This window comes from Pseudorca crassidens, chromosome 10, assembly GCF_039906515.1.
Source record: "Pseudorca crassidens isolate mPseCra1 chromosome 10, mPseCra1.hap1, whole genome shotgun sequence".
Taxonomy (NCBI): domain Eukaryota; kingdom Metazoa; phylum Chordata; class Mammalia; order Artiodactyla; family Delphinidae; genus Pseudorca; species Pseudorca crassidens.
Window position 1 is genome coordinate 60,273,505 of NC_090305.1, and position 19,143 is coordinate 60,292,647.

Consider the following 19,143-nt stretch of genomic DNA (forward strand, 5'->3'; position numbering starts at 1 on the left):
CAGGCGCTGGGGCATCAGTAGTTGTGGCTCGAGGGCTCTAGAGCACAGGCTCAGTAGTTGTGGCGCACAGGCTTAGTTGCTCCGCGGCATGTGGGATCTTCCCAGACCAGGGATTGAACCTGTGTTCCCTGCATTGGCAGGCGGATTCTTATCCACTGCACCACGAGGGAAGCCCACCAAATGGGATTTAATGCACAGGAGGTTTGTTGAGGGGAACATCTGTAGAAAGATAAAGGGAGAAGCAACAGGCTTAGACATTGAGAGCCTTCAGACTTTCTTGTAGGTCTAACACTTCAGAAAGGAGAGAGGGAAGAAGGAGGCTTGGATAGGAAGAGCCTCCGACTACAGCACGGTTCTGGGAACGTATGCGCCAGGCCCAACATTGCCCTTTAAAGGAAACGCATGTTGAGCAGAAATGGCCTCATTCCAGTGTCCCCTGCGTGTTCAACCTGTGGCTGGGAGCAGCTAGGGGAGCATGGTCTAGGTGTGAGGGTGCTGTGGCCAAAGGGGGGCAGCAGGAGGCTGCAGTCAACTCTGCTTCTCACAGCAGATTCTTTTGATGGGAGATCTGGGTGGAGCAGGGCACTTCCATGGCTACCATACCCACCACCCTAGTTTTTAACCCTACTTTTGATTTTTGCAGTGTGAGAAGTGAAAAGTAGCATATTGGTGTTGGGGTTTTTTTTTGTTTTTTAATTAAACAGAGCACCCAAATGGATTTATTCAGCTGACTTTTGTTTTCTAGCAACATTTTCTGAAGAGGTGACTCATGGACAGTGACACTTAAAGAAATTCTGTTACGGGAACAAAGGACAGATTTCTTAGGTCAAAAAGACTGCACATAATGCCCTACTCTTGGAGACTTAAAATGCAAATAAACATAAAATATGTTTTGAGTAATTTCACAGTAAAGAAATCTGTTCAACTTTGTTTAACCCAATTTTTTGATGGTATTTAATCACAGATCCCCTTTTCCCATGCAGCATCTAGCATGGGTCATCGAATATGCTTTGGGCAACACTACTGAGGTAGCATTTAAGAAGAGTGGAACTTTAGAAGGGAAAGTAGAAAACATACATACAAATCAATGTGATAACTTACAGATAGGTTTGCAATTCGTATATAAAATGCAACCAAAGTCCAAAGCACTAGCCCTTAATAGCAGCCAAATTAGCAGGACTCACTTTCAGAGAACATGGAGTTAAAATTCTTAACCGTGTGCATTTCCAAAATGCTGCTTCTCAAGAACACTAGGCTAATGCCCTATCCATGGAAGAGAAGAATCATACAAGTGTTTTTCCCTCTCCTTAAACACACACATTGCATTTATCTTAATATGAATGACATTAAGGATTTTATATTTAAGAGACATTTGTGTCTTCTTTAAATTGAATATATCATATATATATATCTTTTATTGTATTTTATTTATATCTTTTATTGATTTTTTTATTAAAGTCTTTAGTTCCTCTGTTGTAAATTACCTAAATAATAGTGCCATAGTACGTTAATCTGTTAATCCTTTGGGTAAGTGAAATATAAATTCTGCTATTATCCTGTTACCATCTGAGTAGTAGTTTATAATTCCTGTCAATCCTCTAGAGAGGACAAATAGTAAAGAAATAAATGTACCTTACAAAGTTTGATGTAGGTAGAAATTAAAAATAAGGAAAAAAATTCCTTTTTCTCCATAATATTTTAAGTGAAATAATTCCATATACAGTATCAAATCACAATATCTACTCTTAACATTTTGTGAATCTGTTTAAGAAAAATACCTTGAAACGTAATTGCATGTACTTATGGGAAAAATCATTGAGAAATTATTTTGCTCTTTATTATTTAGTATTTAACGTTCACAAAATCTGTTGTAGTCCGATGTAATTGTGTTACGTTTGCACCATTTTTATTAGAATATTTTATTTCAAATTAATTTTCTTAAATTTTGGTATTTTATTTTTATACTAAACTGTATCCTTTTGCTCCATATTTTTACTGAGAGCTAATAAATATTCGATTCTTGTCTCATATTCTAATTTGAGTAACTGGCAAGCCACTTATTATTCCATTTTCCAATTTTTGGCGTTTATTTCCAAAAGCTATAAAGAACTACCATCCCCAGCTTACTTACATTTCTTATTTATTTGGAAGATGGATTTAAATTGTTAACATAATTTATTTGCCTTCTACCAAACTAGGAACATAATATTTATTTAGAAGGCTTTCATTTTTGAAACTTTCATGTTTATCTCTGTCTAAGATTGTGCTTATTTTTTGTTTCTGAAGGTGCTCAGCTGTTGTTTAGACCGTTGTTAAATAAATATGAGAAAGAAACACTAGAAAATCAGAACTTATATCTTGTCGGTGCCTCCAGGATTAGATTGTTACTGGGGGCAGAAGCAGTGGGATTGGTGAAAGAGTGCAGTGATAACACCATGAGAGCCTTCATGTATGGAACCCGACACAACTTCAAAGGTTTTGATGGTGAGTTCCAAGATTGCTTCTACCAGAATCAATTTATCAAAAAGAAGTTTTTGATGAATAGGTCAGGGGTCAGCAAACTTTTTCAGTAAACGGCCTGATAGTAAATATTTTAGGCTGTGTGTACGATACGATCTGTCGCAGTTATTCAGCACTGCCATTGCAGAGCAAAAGCAGCCTTCAACCATAAGAAGTGAATGGGTAAGGCTGTGTTCCAGTAGAATTTTATTTATCAAAGCAGTTGGGGTAAGATTTGGGGTTTCAGATTTACTTTGTAACCCCTAGAATAGTTGAACATAAACTAGGATGACACATGTACCTTATATTATTCTACTTCATAGAAGGTGAATGTTCACTGGATTGATACAAATAAGAAACAGAGTAGTATTCCAGTGTCCTATGATCCCCTATTCTGATTCTGTTCTGGCTTCAAAGGAGGTTCCAGAATAGAATGGTTTCTGGAAAGAACTGAGAAGGCCAGGGTGGCTATGTTATCAGAGTGGGAGTGTGCTTTCAGAACCAAACCGGTCCCTTTCAGGGCTTTCAGAGTTAGAAGATGTGATTTCGACTTCTTCAGACTCACTCACTCTGGATTTTTATATATTAGTAAATAAATGATCAAGGTGAAATTCGCCTCATTTGAGAGGATTCAACTGTCAAGAAACAACACTATTTTCTTATCAGACTTTCTTCTCCCTCATTTATGGGAGGGATGTTAAACTGCAGAAGGGAATGGCCTGGGCTTGAGAGTTTGAAGGAGGAGAATTTGCCATGTAGGCAAACTTCAGTTGCATCTCTAGTTAAAAATACTGTTAGAATTAAAGAATGTATTGCCTTCAGCTCATTGGTATTAAATGAGATCAAGCAAGTGTCTGCCATTTGGATGTTTGTACCACATTATAGAATGATTAGTATAATAATTAAAGAATTATATATTATATGAAGGCATTACAGAATATTTTTATTCTTATAAAATATCTAAGGGGCTTTATGTTCTATTTAATTTGTCAGTTTTATACTTTGCTTACTTATGTTTATTATTCATTGTCTATATCATTATTTCATAATCCCAGGTTATTTGAATATTATTAATTTTATTTTGGCTATTACTGAGAAAATAACTGTTAATCTTTATTTTATTTTAGATGATAATGATGATTTCCTCACCATGGCAGAACGTCAATTCATTATCAAACATGAACTTGAAAGTCTTAGAGCCAGAGATGAAAAAATGATCCCTGGTTACCCCCAGGCAAAGTTGTACCCAGGAAAATCATTATGTAAGTCATTGTATCAACCGGCTTCATGAATATACATTCTAATGCAATTATTTTTGCTTAGTAGACATAAATAACAAATTACAGAGGCTTTTTTCCCTTCTTACTGAAGAGCTTACGCAACTTTACAGTAACTTATTTTTCATAGTCGTATCTTTTGCCTTTAGACCTTAATTGTATTGCATCTTTAGATCAATTTATTTGTTCTTTATGGTTCTCTGCTTCTTATTTACAAGGTCTCACAGCATTCAGTAAGCTTAAAATTCAGCGTGAACATATTTGCATATTACTCAGTTAAAATTAGCAAAGCTTACCTTATACCCAAACCTTGTAGTATAATGAAAATCTGTGGAGGAATAAAAAACAGAGACACGGTCTTTTCCTGAAGCTCTCTTCCCATCTCCTCTCATCCCACTGGGTATGAACACGTACAAACATAGAAAGGCTTAAGAAGATTCGCAGTGTGACATAATAGCTGAATGCAAATTAGCAGTTTGTAACTTTCTGATTTTGTGTAATTCCATTTGAATTTGCAGACTGAAAGTATTTACTACAATGTGTAATTCCAAATTTGCCTCAAACCCGGATAATGGCAAGGCCCAGAGCATTTTTGCTGCCTAAAATATTCTTTAAACATAGAGGTTTCTGTGTCCCCTAGTCTGGTTTCCTTCCAATAGTCAGTGTCATCCAGGAGGACGGATGTCCAAGAGTCAGCCCATATTCAAAATTTCTCACTTGTCACCAAATATATTTTAGATCTGGTTTGTTGAAACCAAGATCCAATCATACATCACCCATTTGGTTTGGTTATTATATCTCTTAAGTCTCTCTTTTTTTCTATTGTGATGAAATACATATAACATGTTATATATGATTTTTTAAAATAAATTTATTTATTTATTTTTGGCTGTGTTGGGTCTTCGTTGCTGCACGCGGGCTTTCTCTAGTTGTGGTGAGCGGGGGCTACTCTTCATTGCGGTGGCTTCTCTTGTTGCAGAGCACGGGCTCTAGGCACGTGGGCTTCAGTAGTTGTGGCACACGGGCTCAGTAGTTGTGGCTCATGGGCTTTAGAGTGCAGGCTCAGTAGTTGTGGTGCACAGGCTTAGCTGCTCCGTGGCATGTGGGATCTTCCCGGACCAGGGCTCAAACCCGTGTCCCCTGCATTGGCAGGCAGATTCTTAACCACTGCGCCACCAGGGAAGTCCCTATATATGATTTTTAAGTGTACAGTTCAGTGGTATTAAATACATTCATAAAGTTTTACAACCATCATCACCATCCATCTCCATAGCTCTTTCCATCTTGTAAAACTGAAACTCTGTACCCATTAAACAATCACTGTCCCTTCTCGCCTAAGTTTTGATATCAGGAAGTTTTGTGTTTCTTTTTCGAGATTGTTTTGGCTATTTGAGGTTCCATGAAATTCCATATGAATTTTAGGATGGGTTTTTCTATTTTTGCAGAAGACATCATTGGGATTTTAATAGGGATTGCATTGAATCTGTAGATTGCTTTGGATAGTATTGACATCTTAACAAGATTAAGTCCTGAGTATGTGGGATGTGTTTCAATTACTTTATGTTTTCTTTAGTTTCTTTTAGCATTGTTTTATAGTTTTTATTGTACAAGTCTTTTACCTCCATAGTTAATTCCTAAGTATTTTATTCTTTATGATGCTATTAGAAATGGAATTTTTTTCATAATTACCTTTCCAGATAGTTCATTGTTAGTGTATAGAGATGCAACTGATTTTTCTGTGTTGACTTTGTATCCTGCTACTTTGCTGACTTCATTTATTAGCTTTGACAGTATTTCTGTGGAAATTTTAGCATTTTCTACCTATAAGATGATATCATCTGTGAACAGGGATAATTTTACTTCTTCCTTTCCAGTTTGGATGCTTTTTGTTTCTTTTTCTTGCCTAATTGCTCAGGCTAGAACTTCCAATAGTATGTTAAATAGAAGAGATGACAGTGGGCGTCTCTGTCTTATTTCTGATCTTAGAGAAAAAGCTTTCATTCTTCCACCATTCAATATGATGTTTGCTGTGGGCTTTTCATAGATGGATTTTATTATGTTGAGGTAGTTACACTCTATACCTCATTTATTGAGTGTTTTTTTTTTTTTATCATGAAAGAGTGTTGGATTTTGTTAGATGCTTTTTCTGCCTCTTGAAATGATCATGTGGGTTTTCCCCCCCTTCATTCTGTTAATGTAGTATATTACACAGATTGTTTTTAGTATGTTGAACCATCCTTGCATTCTAGAAATAAATTGCACTTGTCATGGTGTATAATTCTTTTAACATGCTGCTGAATTGAACTTGCTAGCGTTGAGTATTTTTCCATCAGTGTTCATGAGGGATATTGGTCTGTAGTTTTCCCTTCTTGTAGTGTTTTTGTCTGACTTTGTATCAGGGTAATGCTGGCCTCATAGAGTGAGTTAATAGTTTTCCTTCCTCTTAAATTTTTGGGGAAAGTTTGAGAAGAATTGGTATTAGTTTTCCTTTAAATATTGGTAAAATTCACCAGCGAGGGTATCAGGTTCAGGGTTTCTCTTTGTCAGGAGATTTTTAGTTACTGATTCAGTCTCCTTAATACTTATAGGTCTGTTCTATTCACATTTTCTCTCCCTTCCTGTTTTAGTCTTGGTAGGTTTTGTGTTTCTAGGAATTTGTCCATTTCATCTAGGCTATCCAGTTTGTTGGTAAACAAGTGTTCATAGTACACACTTACAATCCTTTTTATTTCTTTAGAATCAGTAGTAATGTCCCCATTTTCATTTCTGATCATAGTAATTTATGTCTTCTATCTTTTTTTCTCAGTTCATCTAGTTAAAGATTTGTCAATTTTTTTTTTTTGGCTGTGTTGGGTCTTTGTTGCTGTGTGTGGGCTTTCTCTAGTTGCCGTGAGCGTGGGCTACTCCCCGCTGTGGTGTGCGGAACTATCATTGTCACGGCCTCTCCTGCTGCAGAGCTCGGGCTCCAGGCACATGGGCTTTAGCAGTTGTGCGCGGGCTCAGCAGCTGTGGTTCGCGGGCTCCAGAGCGCAGGCTCAGTAGTTGTGGCGCACGGACCCAGCTACTCCACAGCATGTGGGACCTTCCCGGGCCAGGGATTGAACCCGTGTCCTCTGCATTGGCAGGTGGATTCTTAACCACTGTGCCACCAAGGAAGCCCCCAGATTTGTCAATTTTGTTGATCTTTTCAAAGAACCAACTTTAGTTTTCTTTAATTTTCTCTATTATCTTTATATTCTCTATTTTGTTTATATCTGCTCCAATCTTTTTTATTTTCTTCCTTCTGCTAGTTTTGGGTTTAGATTGTTATTCTTTTTCGAGTTCCTTAATAGTAAAGTTAGGTTGTTCTTTGAGGTCTTTCTCGTTTTTAAATATAAGCATGTATAGCTATCAATTCCCCCCTTAACCTTGCTTTCTCTGTGTCCCATAAGTTCTGGTATGCTGTGTTTTGTTTTCATTCATTTCTAAGTATTTTCTAACTTCCCCTGTGGTTTCTTCCTTGACCCACTGGTTGTTTAAGAATGTGTTGTTTAATTTCCACACATCTGTGAATTCCCCAGTTTTCCTTCTGTTACTGATTTCTAACTTCATCCCGTTGTGGTCAGAGGATACTTTTTATGATTTATATCTTTTTAAACCTGTGAGGCTTAATTTATGACCTAACATACGGTCTGTCTTGGAAAATGTCCCACATACACTCGGGAACTAAGAGTGTGTTGGTTCTTTACTGCCTGACTTACATGTAGACTGCATTTTGTAGTCTGCCCTGTCTCTGAGTTCTACTGTAGACATGTATTAAGGATGCTTTTGCTTGCTTTCCTTGTTGACCTGTATGGCTTTTAGGAGGTGTCTGGAAATCTGAGTGCAGGTACTCATCATTCCTGTTTGTCTGCATTTCCAGTTATCTGCATATGTCTTGATATTAATTATTCTGTAGCAGGTTGTTTTTGGACATACGTTCTTTCAATTTGTGGATTAAAGATTACCATGATTTCAGAAACATTTTCTTCAGTTACCTTTGAAGATTCCTTTGGCTGTATTTTCTCTCTTCTTGTCTTTAGGTATGCCAATTATATATATGTGAATCTTACATATTCTCTGAAATATTTTAAAGTTTTTATGTAATTTTCTTAGTCTTCTTCACCATTTTCTGGCTTTATTTGTTCAGTTTTTCCTTTTTCAGTAGCTTTTATAGACTTTGTATCTGTAGTAGTTTTATTTTTCTCTTACTTCACTTTTCTAAGCTCCCACCTTCAGCTCTGGTAGGTCTTCCTCTAGTTTTAATTTCAGAGATGTGACTTGCTTTAATTTATTTAATTCCTTGAAGCATTCCATAATTTTTCATCGCTTTATGCTTTAAATTTTTGCTATGTTTCTTCTCTGCCTTTTTTTTTAATGGTCTTCCTTTTTTCCCTTGTATTCTTGCATAGTTCTATGCCAGTTTCTTTGTGGTGTTTACTTATTTTTTAATGAGTCCCTATTTTTTTCAGACCAGCTATTTTGGGAGGAATTGTGTGTGTTGGGGAGAGGGGATGTTGGGGGCCTCCATTCGGGAACTGTGGTGGTCAGGAGGTTGGCTTTTGCCTGGCAGTGTGCTCTCCTTGAGTCATCTTAGAGCCTCCGTGGAGCCCTGTTTCTTATCAGGAGTTTTTGCTGGGTTTGGCCTTTAGGTCTGTCTTTGGCCAACAAAGACCCACAGCTCCTGAGCTGCTCACCTCCATCCCTGGGTTCCAGCGGGCAGCTCTTTCCCAAGACGGCAGACCCACGCTTTCCTTCCTCCAGCCTCGTGTCTCTTGTCTGGCTGTGGTGCCCGGCAGGGAGCAGACACACGTCAGGGGTCTGCCAGGCGTCCCCTTTGCCTTCATTCTGGGCAAGGGGACAGTGGTTTCCTACCCCTCAGTGTCCAGGAGAACCCTGCCCTCTGCCTGCTGGCCCTGGTTTGCAGGGGCGTGGGTGCTCTTAGCTTACCCTGGGCTGACTTTTAAGGCCACTTTTCAAAGTTTGTGATTTCAGTTTATAGTTTGTTTTGTTTTCTTTTGTTCTACTTTCATCAAAGGTAGGGTTTCCTTTTATGTTTCTTGTTTACTTTGTTGTTTTGAATTTGGCGTCATGAACAAGAACAGGGTAGGGGTGGCTTTCTGCCACCATTTGTTACCAGGAGTTACACATTCTGTTTTTAGGCCATTGTTTGGTGCCATTCCCAAATTTCAAATCTTTTTTTAATCTCTTAGTGGGAGGGCATGTTTTCAGACACAGCTGTGCCCTGTATCAGTTAAAAGGCTAAGCCAACTAAGGCACTGTCCTAATTGTTAATGTGAGCATCTCGTTTCTTCTTGTTCATCAGGTTAATCAGACCATCACGTGGAAATCACTGCTTCCACCTGTTAAAGAGTGAGTGTATGCTTTCATCAGATGCGACTCAGGAGCAGCAGTTTCCCAAATGCTCCCAGTTGCTTCAAAGACATTTTCACTGAACGAAAACCTTGCCGAAAATATGTAAATGGATTTCTCTTGGGTGTGTAGGTAGCCAGTCTGGCGTCCTGAAGCCGTAATAGAAATAACTTTCTTGTGGGCAGGATGAGGCTTTTGTAATCAAGGATCCCTCCTCCCTCCCTTCCTTCTTCTCTCTTTCTTTTTTGCAGTAAGTATGAAAACAATAAAATCATCTCCATCGGGATCGTTTGAAATTTTGTATGCCATCTAAGAATCAAATTAAAGTTGTAGAAGTCTGGATTTTGAAATTCTGCATTATTCTCTTCCTCTGTGTCTTTGAAAGTGTGATCATAATATTTGGTTGAAGAAGGAATGGTATATGCATGAAGTGTGAACTATTTTCAGAGTGCAAATTTTCGAATGAATGAAACTTAGAGTAATTTAAAATCCTAGATTTTCATGAAGTTAATCCATAGAAATGGAGCTGGCCAGGGCTTTCATGAGAGACACTCTCCTTTATCTTAGGTTTAAGTTAATTTTACACGCAATGATTATTATTTTATTTGTCATAATGTTGTGTTTTGATGGAAAGCTTTCATTAAGCAGAGAGCAGCTTGCATGGTTGTAAACACCAGCTAGAAGCAGTTGACGGTGCTGTGAGCGCTGCGTTTCAGGGCTCCCCTCTTCCATCAAACAGCAAACACGTGGAGAACTAGGAATTGGTAATACGTGTGTCTTAGTCATCAGCGGTCATCTTGAGGGGCATCTTCTTTCCAGTTTTCTGTGTGAGCTGTGATCTCTTCATAACCTCAGACTGCCTTTGCCTGTTGATTCCTAATAGTTAATAGTCACACAAATACCCTAACGAAAGATTTTCTTTAGAAAGAGGAGTTGAGGGAGCAGAGAATTTCTTATGTATTAAATTTATCCTAAGGGATATTATTTAGCTTAGGTAAAAGCTCTGTCTCAAAGTGTCTATCAGATGATTCTGGTGTTTTGATTGATGGGATATGGCAATCTCATGGTAGGTCTTTAATATTATATTGTTACTCTTTTAGAACATTACAGTAACTACTTCTGAATATCTTCTATATACAAATGGTTAGATTTTTAGAGTGATCAGATATAATCTGTCTTCTAAAATTTTATTGACCATATGAGAATAATAGAGTGGATGTCAAGTAAATATCATGTAGCAGCCTTGTGTATAAGACAGTGAAACCATCGATGTATGTGTGTGTGTATGTGTCTAGTGCCGGGTACAGCACCATATATCTATATATCTATATCTGTGTATCTCCACACACACTGTGTTTTGCCACGTACATACTTGCGGTTTTTATGTTAAGCAGGGATGAAAACAATGCAGGAATATGAAAATGTATTTTGAAAACACAGGTATCCCTGCGTAGCAGTTTTTTCCTCTTTAAGACAAGATTGGTCTGTTCACAGCTGAGAGCTAGATGCAGGCGGGCTCTGGGGCGGGGTGCTGGGCACGGCAGCGGCTGCAGGGGCAGAGGGACTCTGTCTTCACTGTGTGGCCTCCACTCCCAGTCGGAGCTGATCACCCCTCTGCTGGATTGGAGGCAGCATGACCCGCCCCTCCCTGCTGCACAGAAACGCCGGAAGGAGTTGTGGGAGGGATTTATGCTTTTACTTTTTTTTTTTTTTTTTGTGGTACGCGGGCCTCTCACTGTTGTAGCGTCTCCCGTTGCGGAGCACAGGCTCCGGAAGCGCAGGCTCAGCGGCCATGACTCACGGACCCAGCCGCTGTGCGGCATGTGGGATCCTCCCGGACCGGGGCACGAACCCGTGTCCCCTGCATCGGCAGGCGGACTCTCAACCACTGCGCCACAAGGGAAGCCCTGTGCTTTTACTTCTACGTCATGTTAAACAGACTGTGTTAGTATTGTTATTGCATTATTTAATTTAGAAGGTCCTACACACAGCCAGGCAACTCTCCCTTAAATTAGATTTTGGTTAGTTTTGCTAAGTATTAAATGGCTGTAATAGTTATAACCCTAGTCCTTGACAGCAGACCATTCAGCATTCTTAAAGGAAGGAATCTTGGTTTGAATTGTTCCTTTCTTTAAATAGGCCTGCACAGCATCATATTTTCCTTTGAAGGTAAGGCTCAGTTTAATTACATGCTTCACTGACATGAGAAAGTCGAGGGATTGGAAAAAAAAAAAACCCCTCTATTTTTAGAAGCTGAAACCAGAACCATGCTTTTGGCATTGATGGTGAAGAGAAGCCCAGTAGTTTAGGACTTGTGTTTTATATTCGTTCTGAGTCCCTCAGTTTGCAGCCTTATTTTTAGAGGTATACAGGTGGCTTTTTATGCTTGTCTGGAAAGTTTTCTATAGCAGAATGGAGTCATTTCTTTAAAAAGAGCTTAGAAATAGTAAAATAATAATTTAGATGTTATCAGTCAGTTCAAAGTTCAGAAACTTGATACAGTAGTTGAAAAGGATAGTAATAGAAGGAAGAATAAGGTACAGCTCTGCATCCCTAAATAAGAGCTAAGAATCAGAACCGGTGTGGGTGATTGACTTTCACTCATGTTAGCTGCAAAAAAACCCACTGAAACACTTTAGAATAAGTCACGTACCACAGTGTTCATTGCAGCACTATTTACAATAGCCAGGACACGGAAGCAACCTAAGTGTCCATTGACAGATGAATGGATAAAGAAGATGTGGCACATATATACAATGGAATATTACTCAGCCATAAAAAGAAAAGAAACTGAGTTATTTGTAGTGAGGTGGATGGACCTAGAGTCTGTCATACAGAGTGAAGTAAGTCAGAAAGAGAAAAACAAATACTGTATGCTAACACATATATGGAATCTAAAAAAAAAATGGTTTTGATGAACCTAGGGGCAGGACAGGAATAAAGACACAGACACACACAATGGACTTGAGGACACAGGGAGGGGGAAGGGTAAGCTGGGATGAAGTGAGAGAGTGGCATGGACATATATATACTACCAAGTGTAAAATAGCACAGGGATGTCAGCTCGGTGCTTTGTGACCACCTTAGAGGGGTGGGATAGGGAGGGTGGGAGGGAGATGCAAGAGGGAGGGGATATGGGGATATATGTATGCGTATAGCTGATTCACTTTGTTATACAGCAGAAACTAACACAACATTGTAAAGCAATTATACTCCAATAAAGATGTTAAAAAATATATTAAAAATGGACTTGACAGCACCAGAGGCTGATATAACTTAAACCATACACCTTTTTACCCTAGTTGTTGATATTTTGAGTATATACCTTTTTCAGTTATTGAGAAGGGGGATTTTATCACAACCCTAGATTTTTTTTTTTTTCTTATTTTTTGCGGTAAGCGGGCCTCTCACTGTTGTCGCCTCTCCCATTGCGGAGCACAGGCTCCGGATGTGCAGGCTCAGTGGCCACGGCTCACAGGACCAGCCGCTCCGCGGCATGCGGGATCCTCCCGGACCGGGGCACAAACCCGTGTCCCCTGCATCGGCAGGCGGACTCTCAACCACTGCGCCACCAGGGAAGCCCAACCCTAGCTTTTTAAGACTTTTTTCCTCTGTATAACTTATGCATGAGATATAGTTGTAAGAAGATCCATCTATTAAGAATCCTTTTTTTTTTGAGATCCATACTTTTTCCCGAGTATTTTCAAAATCAATTTTATCTTTTCTAATCTGATAAGGACTACATTCACAAACAGCAGATATCAAAATCAGAAAAAAAAACTTCCTGCTTTCAGCAATCGTTTGGTATGATTTTAACACTTGTGCACATATCTGAGAGAGACGAACACATTTAACAAAAGACAATATCCCCTAGTGATAACATTGATAATTTTTCCTACTGTTAGTATCAGATATCTCCTCTTTATTATCCTTTTTTTCATTTCTAAGAAGTTAGGTTTTCTTTTAAATTACTCTGAAGATTTTATAATAGGGCATCTGTCCTGAGAATACCATCTCTCTTTGTTATATGCAGTATTTGTACATCAGATACTTAAATCATGTTTCTCTTCCACGCTGCGGATATTTATTTGCCATCCTCATTGAAGGGCCTACTGCCTGATATGCTCATCACTTGTCTTTGGGAACAGGTAGATAGGAGATAAGGAAGGCAGCCCTCAGAAGAGATGAGCTGATTAAAACAGCTGCTAGGAACTTGCGTGGAAAGTGCTCCGTCTCCCGCAATGTGGCACAGGGCATGCATTTGAGTTCTCCATGAACTGAACACATTTCCTCTTAAAGACCTGAAGACCTGTCTACCCAGTGAGTCATTCTGAATAATTATGGATGAGAGAATGCCCAGTTTTCATTTATTATCATTAGGGGACATTGTCTTTGGTTAAGTTTGTTTGTCTCTCTGTAACCAACCTGGGTTCTTGGACCCTTCAGTCAATAGAAATTGTGAAGAGGCCAGATGAAATTCAGGGAAGGCTTTATTGGGACTCATGCTGCAGCTCAAGGGAACGAAAACAAGTAACAGGTGCCCTTGCTTGTTCCTGGGGGGTGGGGGTGGGGGGAGGTACAAGGTGGTCCCTTAAATAGGGTGAGGCTGGGGGTGGATTGGTGGGTCAGGCTGGAGGCGTGGCTTAGGTTGTCTGCCCAGCCGCTTCGTGGTGCTGTGTGCAGGGGGCATGTGCAGTACTCTGCTTTTGCTCCCGGCTCCTCAGAAGTGGCAGTTGGTTTGTGGCCTTTTTGAATCTTATTTTTCATAATTTGCCCCAACTGCTCTTGACCTGCATAAGGTAGTTTTTAGTCCCTTATAATTTCTTCCTATTCTGTTGCTGGAGGAGACATTTGTCCAGGTGCAAACACTCCTGTAAAGGGTCCCAGGTCCCAGCTTGTCTCATCTCCCAGGTATGTGCACAAGTGTTAAAATCATACCAAACGATTGCTGAAAGCTGGAAGTCTTTTTAAATTTTGATATTTGCTGTTTGTGAATGTAAGCCTTTGTTAGCAGATTAGAAAAGGTAAAAATGATTTTGAAAGTACTCAGGATCAGTAACAATGAAAGGAACTGAACATTCTCTTACCTTCACTGTAGTGAGAGGACAGATTGGTAAAATTTTTTCTAGAGGCTGTTTTGTAATATGTGTCCAAGTTTAAGATACATATGCTCTGCTCTTGGAGCTAGCAATTCTACTTCTAAGTGTATGTACCAAGGAAATAGTTGACAGGTGGGGAAAGTTATATGTATAAGAATTTTAACATTATTTATAATAGTGAAAAAAGGAAACAAGTATTTTTCAATAGAGGATTAGTTAAATTATAGCACTTCGTACAAGGGAATATTATGATGCCGTGGAAAAGGTCATTCATGTTCTATTTATATTGTCATTGAAAAATATTCATCATATACTACTACTACATGAGAAGATTACAGAATGATGTGTAGAGAATGATCCCTTTTGTTTCTAAAATAAATATTTATGGATGTATATTTTGAAGTCTGCTTACACACTAAATTGCTATTTACAGTGGTTATGTTTTTGTGGAAGGGAGAGAATAAACAAGGGCCTCTCTAAATTCTATCCTGTGCCTTTCTGTAAGGTTTCAAATTTTACATCGACTTGTATTGCTTTCGTAGCCAAAGGAAATAGTAAAGATATTTACATTCTGAAGAACAGAAGAATACACACCTTGGGAGCAGGCAGGATAGCGTTGATCTCTGTGTAGACCTCCTCTCTTCCTGGAGAGTTTGGGTAGCATTTGATGAAGCGTATCCTGAGCAATCTCAAACCCGTCTTGCCTGTTCCTTCCACAGTGAGGAGGCTGCTCACATCTGGCATCGTGATTCAGGTGTTTCCACTGCATGACAACGAAGCCCTGAAGAAGCTGGAGGACACCTGGTATACTCGATTTACCTTAAAGTATCAGCCCATAGGTATGTGTCAGCGCCTGCTCTCTTAGAGAAGAGGAAGATGCAGCAGTGGTGGTATCCCTCTTGGGTAGATACTTAACGCTGTGCTGGGCAGGGCTCACCAGCTGCATGTCGGCAAAAAATTGGTGAGGGGGATAGAGGGGTTACATGACCTATTTGTTTATTTTATTTCTGATACCATTTTAGATGAACTGAATTACAGGCTGTTATTAAATTTCACCAACGATACAGGCAATCCAGAGTGGCCTTCATGACTACGTGTCAGATTTGTTGTAGAACATACTTTATAAGAATCTAGTTTGACCGTGATTATTTTGTGTTTGAAAATTTCTGTTTCTTTAGCACTAATCAGTGGGCCAAGCTGCGTTCATTCTTAGTGGCAGACTAGCAGGCCTAAATGTCTTTTGAGGTAGTTTATAAGGATCTTGGTGTGCATTACTGGAACTGTGCATTTTCTCTGAAGACACTTAGAAGAATAACCGTTAATTTATTCGGTGTGTGTTGAACATTACTCTGTGTAAACTTCTGTCAATATGGATGTTCGAGTTTTTTTGGTTCAGTTACGTCTTTTAAGCAAAAGGATTATATTTAAGATGGTAGTTTTCACCGTAAGCATTACTATCAGTTTTTCTTTAAAGGACATTGCCTTTTTCACTTTGTTTAAAGGAATTCCTCTCAAATTTTCTTTCTAATTGCCATTTCTGAAAACAATTATTATAATATTGTAACAGTGAACATAAATCATTTTTAAGGTCAAATTTCGAAATTGCATTTTGAATTTTTTCTTGTATTCTTTGAAAGGAAAAATGTTTGTTTTTGGTAGTTCCAGGTGACGTAATAGTCATTTTATGTTACACTTAGGACATTTTTTCACCTTGTTTAGCATTTAGGTGGCAGTAAATTTAAATATTGCCTCTAGGTCTTGTGAGTGGCTGTATCCAGGAGCTACTACTTAGAAAGTGAGGGGGAAAAAGTGAGTTGGTGGTGAAGGCTGAGCATGGGTGTGGTAGTGGTTTACAGGCCTCTGGGAGTGCTGGGACTGAAGATAGTAGCTGGGGCTCAGGAAAATTTTGAACTTCCCCCTGAGATCAAAAGAGAGAGATGGTCTGATATGGCGCCCAGGACCATGAGTGGCTTTTTTTGTTTTGTTTTGTTTATCTTTTAACCTGATTCTGATTTGAAGTTACCTCATCATACCCACTGTTTGCACATGCTCCTGAGTTAGTAGAAGAATTAAGGATAGGGGAAAATAGGATCCCTGTAAACCATCCACATAGACTGATCTGACACATTATCTTAAAAAAAAAAGAAAAAAACACAATGTTGTAACTTCATGTAATTAACCAAGAAATACTAACTCTAACTCTTATGCCTCCCTCACCCCCTGCATCCCACCTTGGTCCCAGTGCAAGATGCTTTTATAGTCTAGGCAGTCACCCATGTAGGTGTGGCCGGCAAAGGACACGGTGTTCATGACCTCTTTTGGGTTAGCTAGCTGATGTCGCTTGGCCCTTCTTCTGCCCAGTGCATTTATCTGTAGGAAAGTATAGATAAATGTATTCCATGTATTCTAAAAGTTAACGTGTAGAATATTGTTTCGTGCTTTTGAATAATTTTTCTTCAGTGTATTGAAAAGTTTGCCGTGACATATTGATGAAAGTTTACAGCTTTGAGTAGTGGGGGCAGGTTACTATGGGTGAGGGGTCTTCTTTGAAAATAAGCTCTATAACTCTAGTATTAAAGTGAGAGAAAAGTGAGGAGCATAAAGTAAACCCCCAAATGAAGCTGGTTCATTGGCCACGGCTGAATTTAAACTAGGACCTTGGAGATTGAGGATGAGCCTGAGGTGAGTTTTTCATTGTGAAGAAGGCATCCACCAGATGAGAAGGTGAAGAGAAGCAGCCCCAAAGCAGCCCCAGCAGCTGTGGCCTGAGCCCTGAGCTGGGGAAGTGTCAGGCTTATTGCTATAGAGACAAGCGAGGTCTTTGTACTTCATGGAGGATGGACTTACCATCACACACCGATTGGGAAATAAGGGTTTTAAATGATCCCCACTTAAGTAAAAAAGTGAATAAGCTTACTTGAAGTGATTTTTTTTAAAACAAATCAAGTCTTTGCCAGTTGGGACTTAAGGTCCTTTTTTTTCCTTTCGTTGCAGATAGTATTCGTGGCTACTTTGGAGAAACGATCGCTCTTTACTTTGGATTTTTGGAATATTTCACTTTTGCCTTAGTCCCTGTGGCAGTCCTTGGGCTACCTTACTACCTGTTTGTGTGGGAAAACTATGACAAGTATGTGGTCTTCGCCTCCTTCAACCTGATCTGGTCCACAGTGATCCTGGAAGTGTGGAAGCGCGGCTGTGCCAGTATGACCTACAGGTGGGGGACCCTGGTCATGAAGAGACAGTTCGAGGAGCCCCGGCCAGGATATCACGGGGTCCTGGGCATCAATGCCGTCACCGGCAGGGAGGAACCGCTGTACCCCAGCTACAAGAGACAGCTGCGCATTTACCTGGTCTCCCTGCCGTTCGTGTGCCTCTGTCTCTATTTCTCTCTGTTTGTCATGATGATTTACTTCGACATGGAGACCTGGGCCTTGGATCTACACGAAAACAGCGGGTCCGAGTGGACCAGTATCTTGTTGTATGTGCCCAGCATCATCTACGCCATCGTGATTGAGGTCATGAACCGCCTCTATCGATGTGCTGCCGAGTTTTTAACTTCATGGGGTAAGACTCAGTGCTTTGAATTTATGTCTCATTTGCCTATAAGAAATATTGCTTCGATCATACGATTCATGTAACCGCTACCTTGCAAAGAAGATAGATGTTGCTCTGGGCTCATTCTAGAGACATAAGGAAAAGTCATCGGCTCTGGGAGCTCTGATGATCTCTAGGTCGTGGTTCTCACAGCTCTCATTTATTGTTAGTTACTATGTTCTAGGTGCCCTGCTAAGCACTTTATCCATAGTTCCTCATTTTCACCTGCTCAGGACACCATGAAATAGAAGTTATTTCACAGTTTTATGGCTAAAGATACTGAGAATTAACAAAGTTTAGACAACAAATGGTAGAGCCAGGCTAGTCCAACCTGTGCCCCTAATACTATATCGTGTTTTATGCTAAGGATAAAATCAGTTGAATTATCTCCACAATACTCTGGCTGAAAGAACTATGTCTGGGATCTGAAAACCAGTTGTGTAGTTGTGTGGGGCCTGCCACTGAACTCAGTGAAGGCAGGTGTTCTTGTCTGTCTCTGTAGTAAAAGAGGAACCTGGTTATAGTTTTAAAAAGGTCTTGATGGGCCATTCACTCATTAATTTATTTATTCAAGCAAATAAATAGGCTATATTAGGCCCTAGGAAGAAGTCTAGGCCTTAACTTCATGGACCAGAAAGGTATTTTAAATTCTTTTTATTAGTCATATAACAACAGCTACCATTTATTTAGTGCTTTCCTTGAGCTGATGCTGGGGTTTGGTAGTATTTGTAATCCTGACGGTGACCCTGGGAGGAGGGTGGTGGCAGCCCTGTTTTGTAGGCAAGGAGGCTGAGTGTCAGGAGGTTAAGTGACTTGCCCAAGGTCAGATAGTGGCTGAGTTGAGGTTCAAATCCAGGTCAGCCTAACATTGCCTCTCTGTGCAAGGTGATACTTCTGTTCAGAATCTTCCTTTTTTGTCCTTTTGCCCTGCTGTCTTGGGACCTGCACAGTGTCTCCTTTTCTTAGGGTGGAAATTTGAGTTTCCTTTGAAGTTAATCCTTATAAACTTTATTTATTGCCCTACTCTTTAGAGATGGTTCTCAGTTTTACTATTACCGCGGATACAGGGTCTTTTTCTGGTATCTGTGGGATCATTTGCCAACACTTACTGCATTTCTTTATTGCAGTAATATTTAAAAAATAATTTCGGACCACGGTGCCATGGCAGTATCTTGAAAAATGTGTCTTAAATTTAGTTTCTTTTTTGTTTGATGTTCTTGGCGGTAAGCAGTAGCCTGGCACGTTTACTGACTGAGGCTCTGTTTTTGAACATCTCTGCCCTC

General features: G+C 39.6%; 1 protein-coding gene across 3 annotated transcripts in view; it reads left to right on the forward strand.

Annotated features, from left to right (window-relative positions):
* ANO10 (anoctamin 10) overlaps positions 1-19,143 on the forward strand; it is a 223,956-nt gene that overhangs the window by 13,586 nt on the left and 191,227 nt on the right. For all 3 annotated transcript variants that reach the window (XM_067753884.1, XM_067753885.1, XM_067753886.1), the window contains exons 3-6: positions 2,287-2,484; positions 3,627-3,761; positions 14,986-15,105; positions 17,261-17,830. In XM_067753884.1, coding sequence (XP_067609985.1) covers positions 2,287-2,484; positions 3,627-3,761; positions 14,986-15,105; positions 17,261-17,830 — 1,023 coding nt within the window. The remainder of the gene's footprint in view (positions 1-2,286; positions 2,485-3,626; positions 3,762-14,985; positions 15,106-17,260; positions 17,831-19,143) is intronic.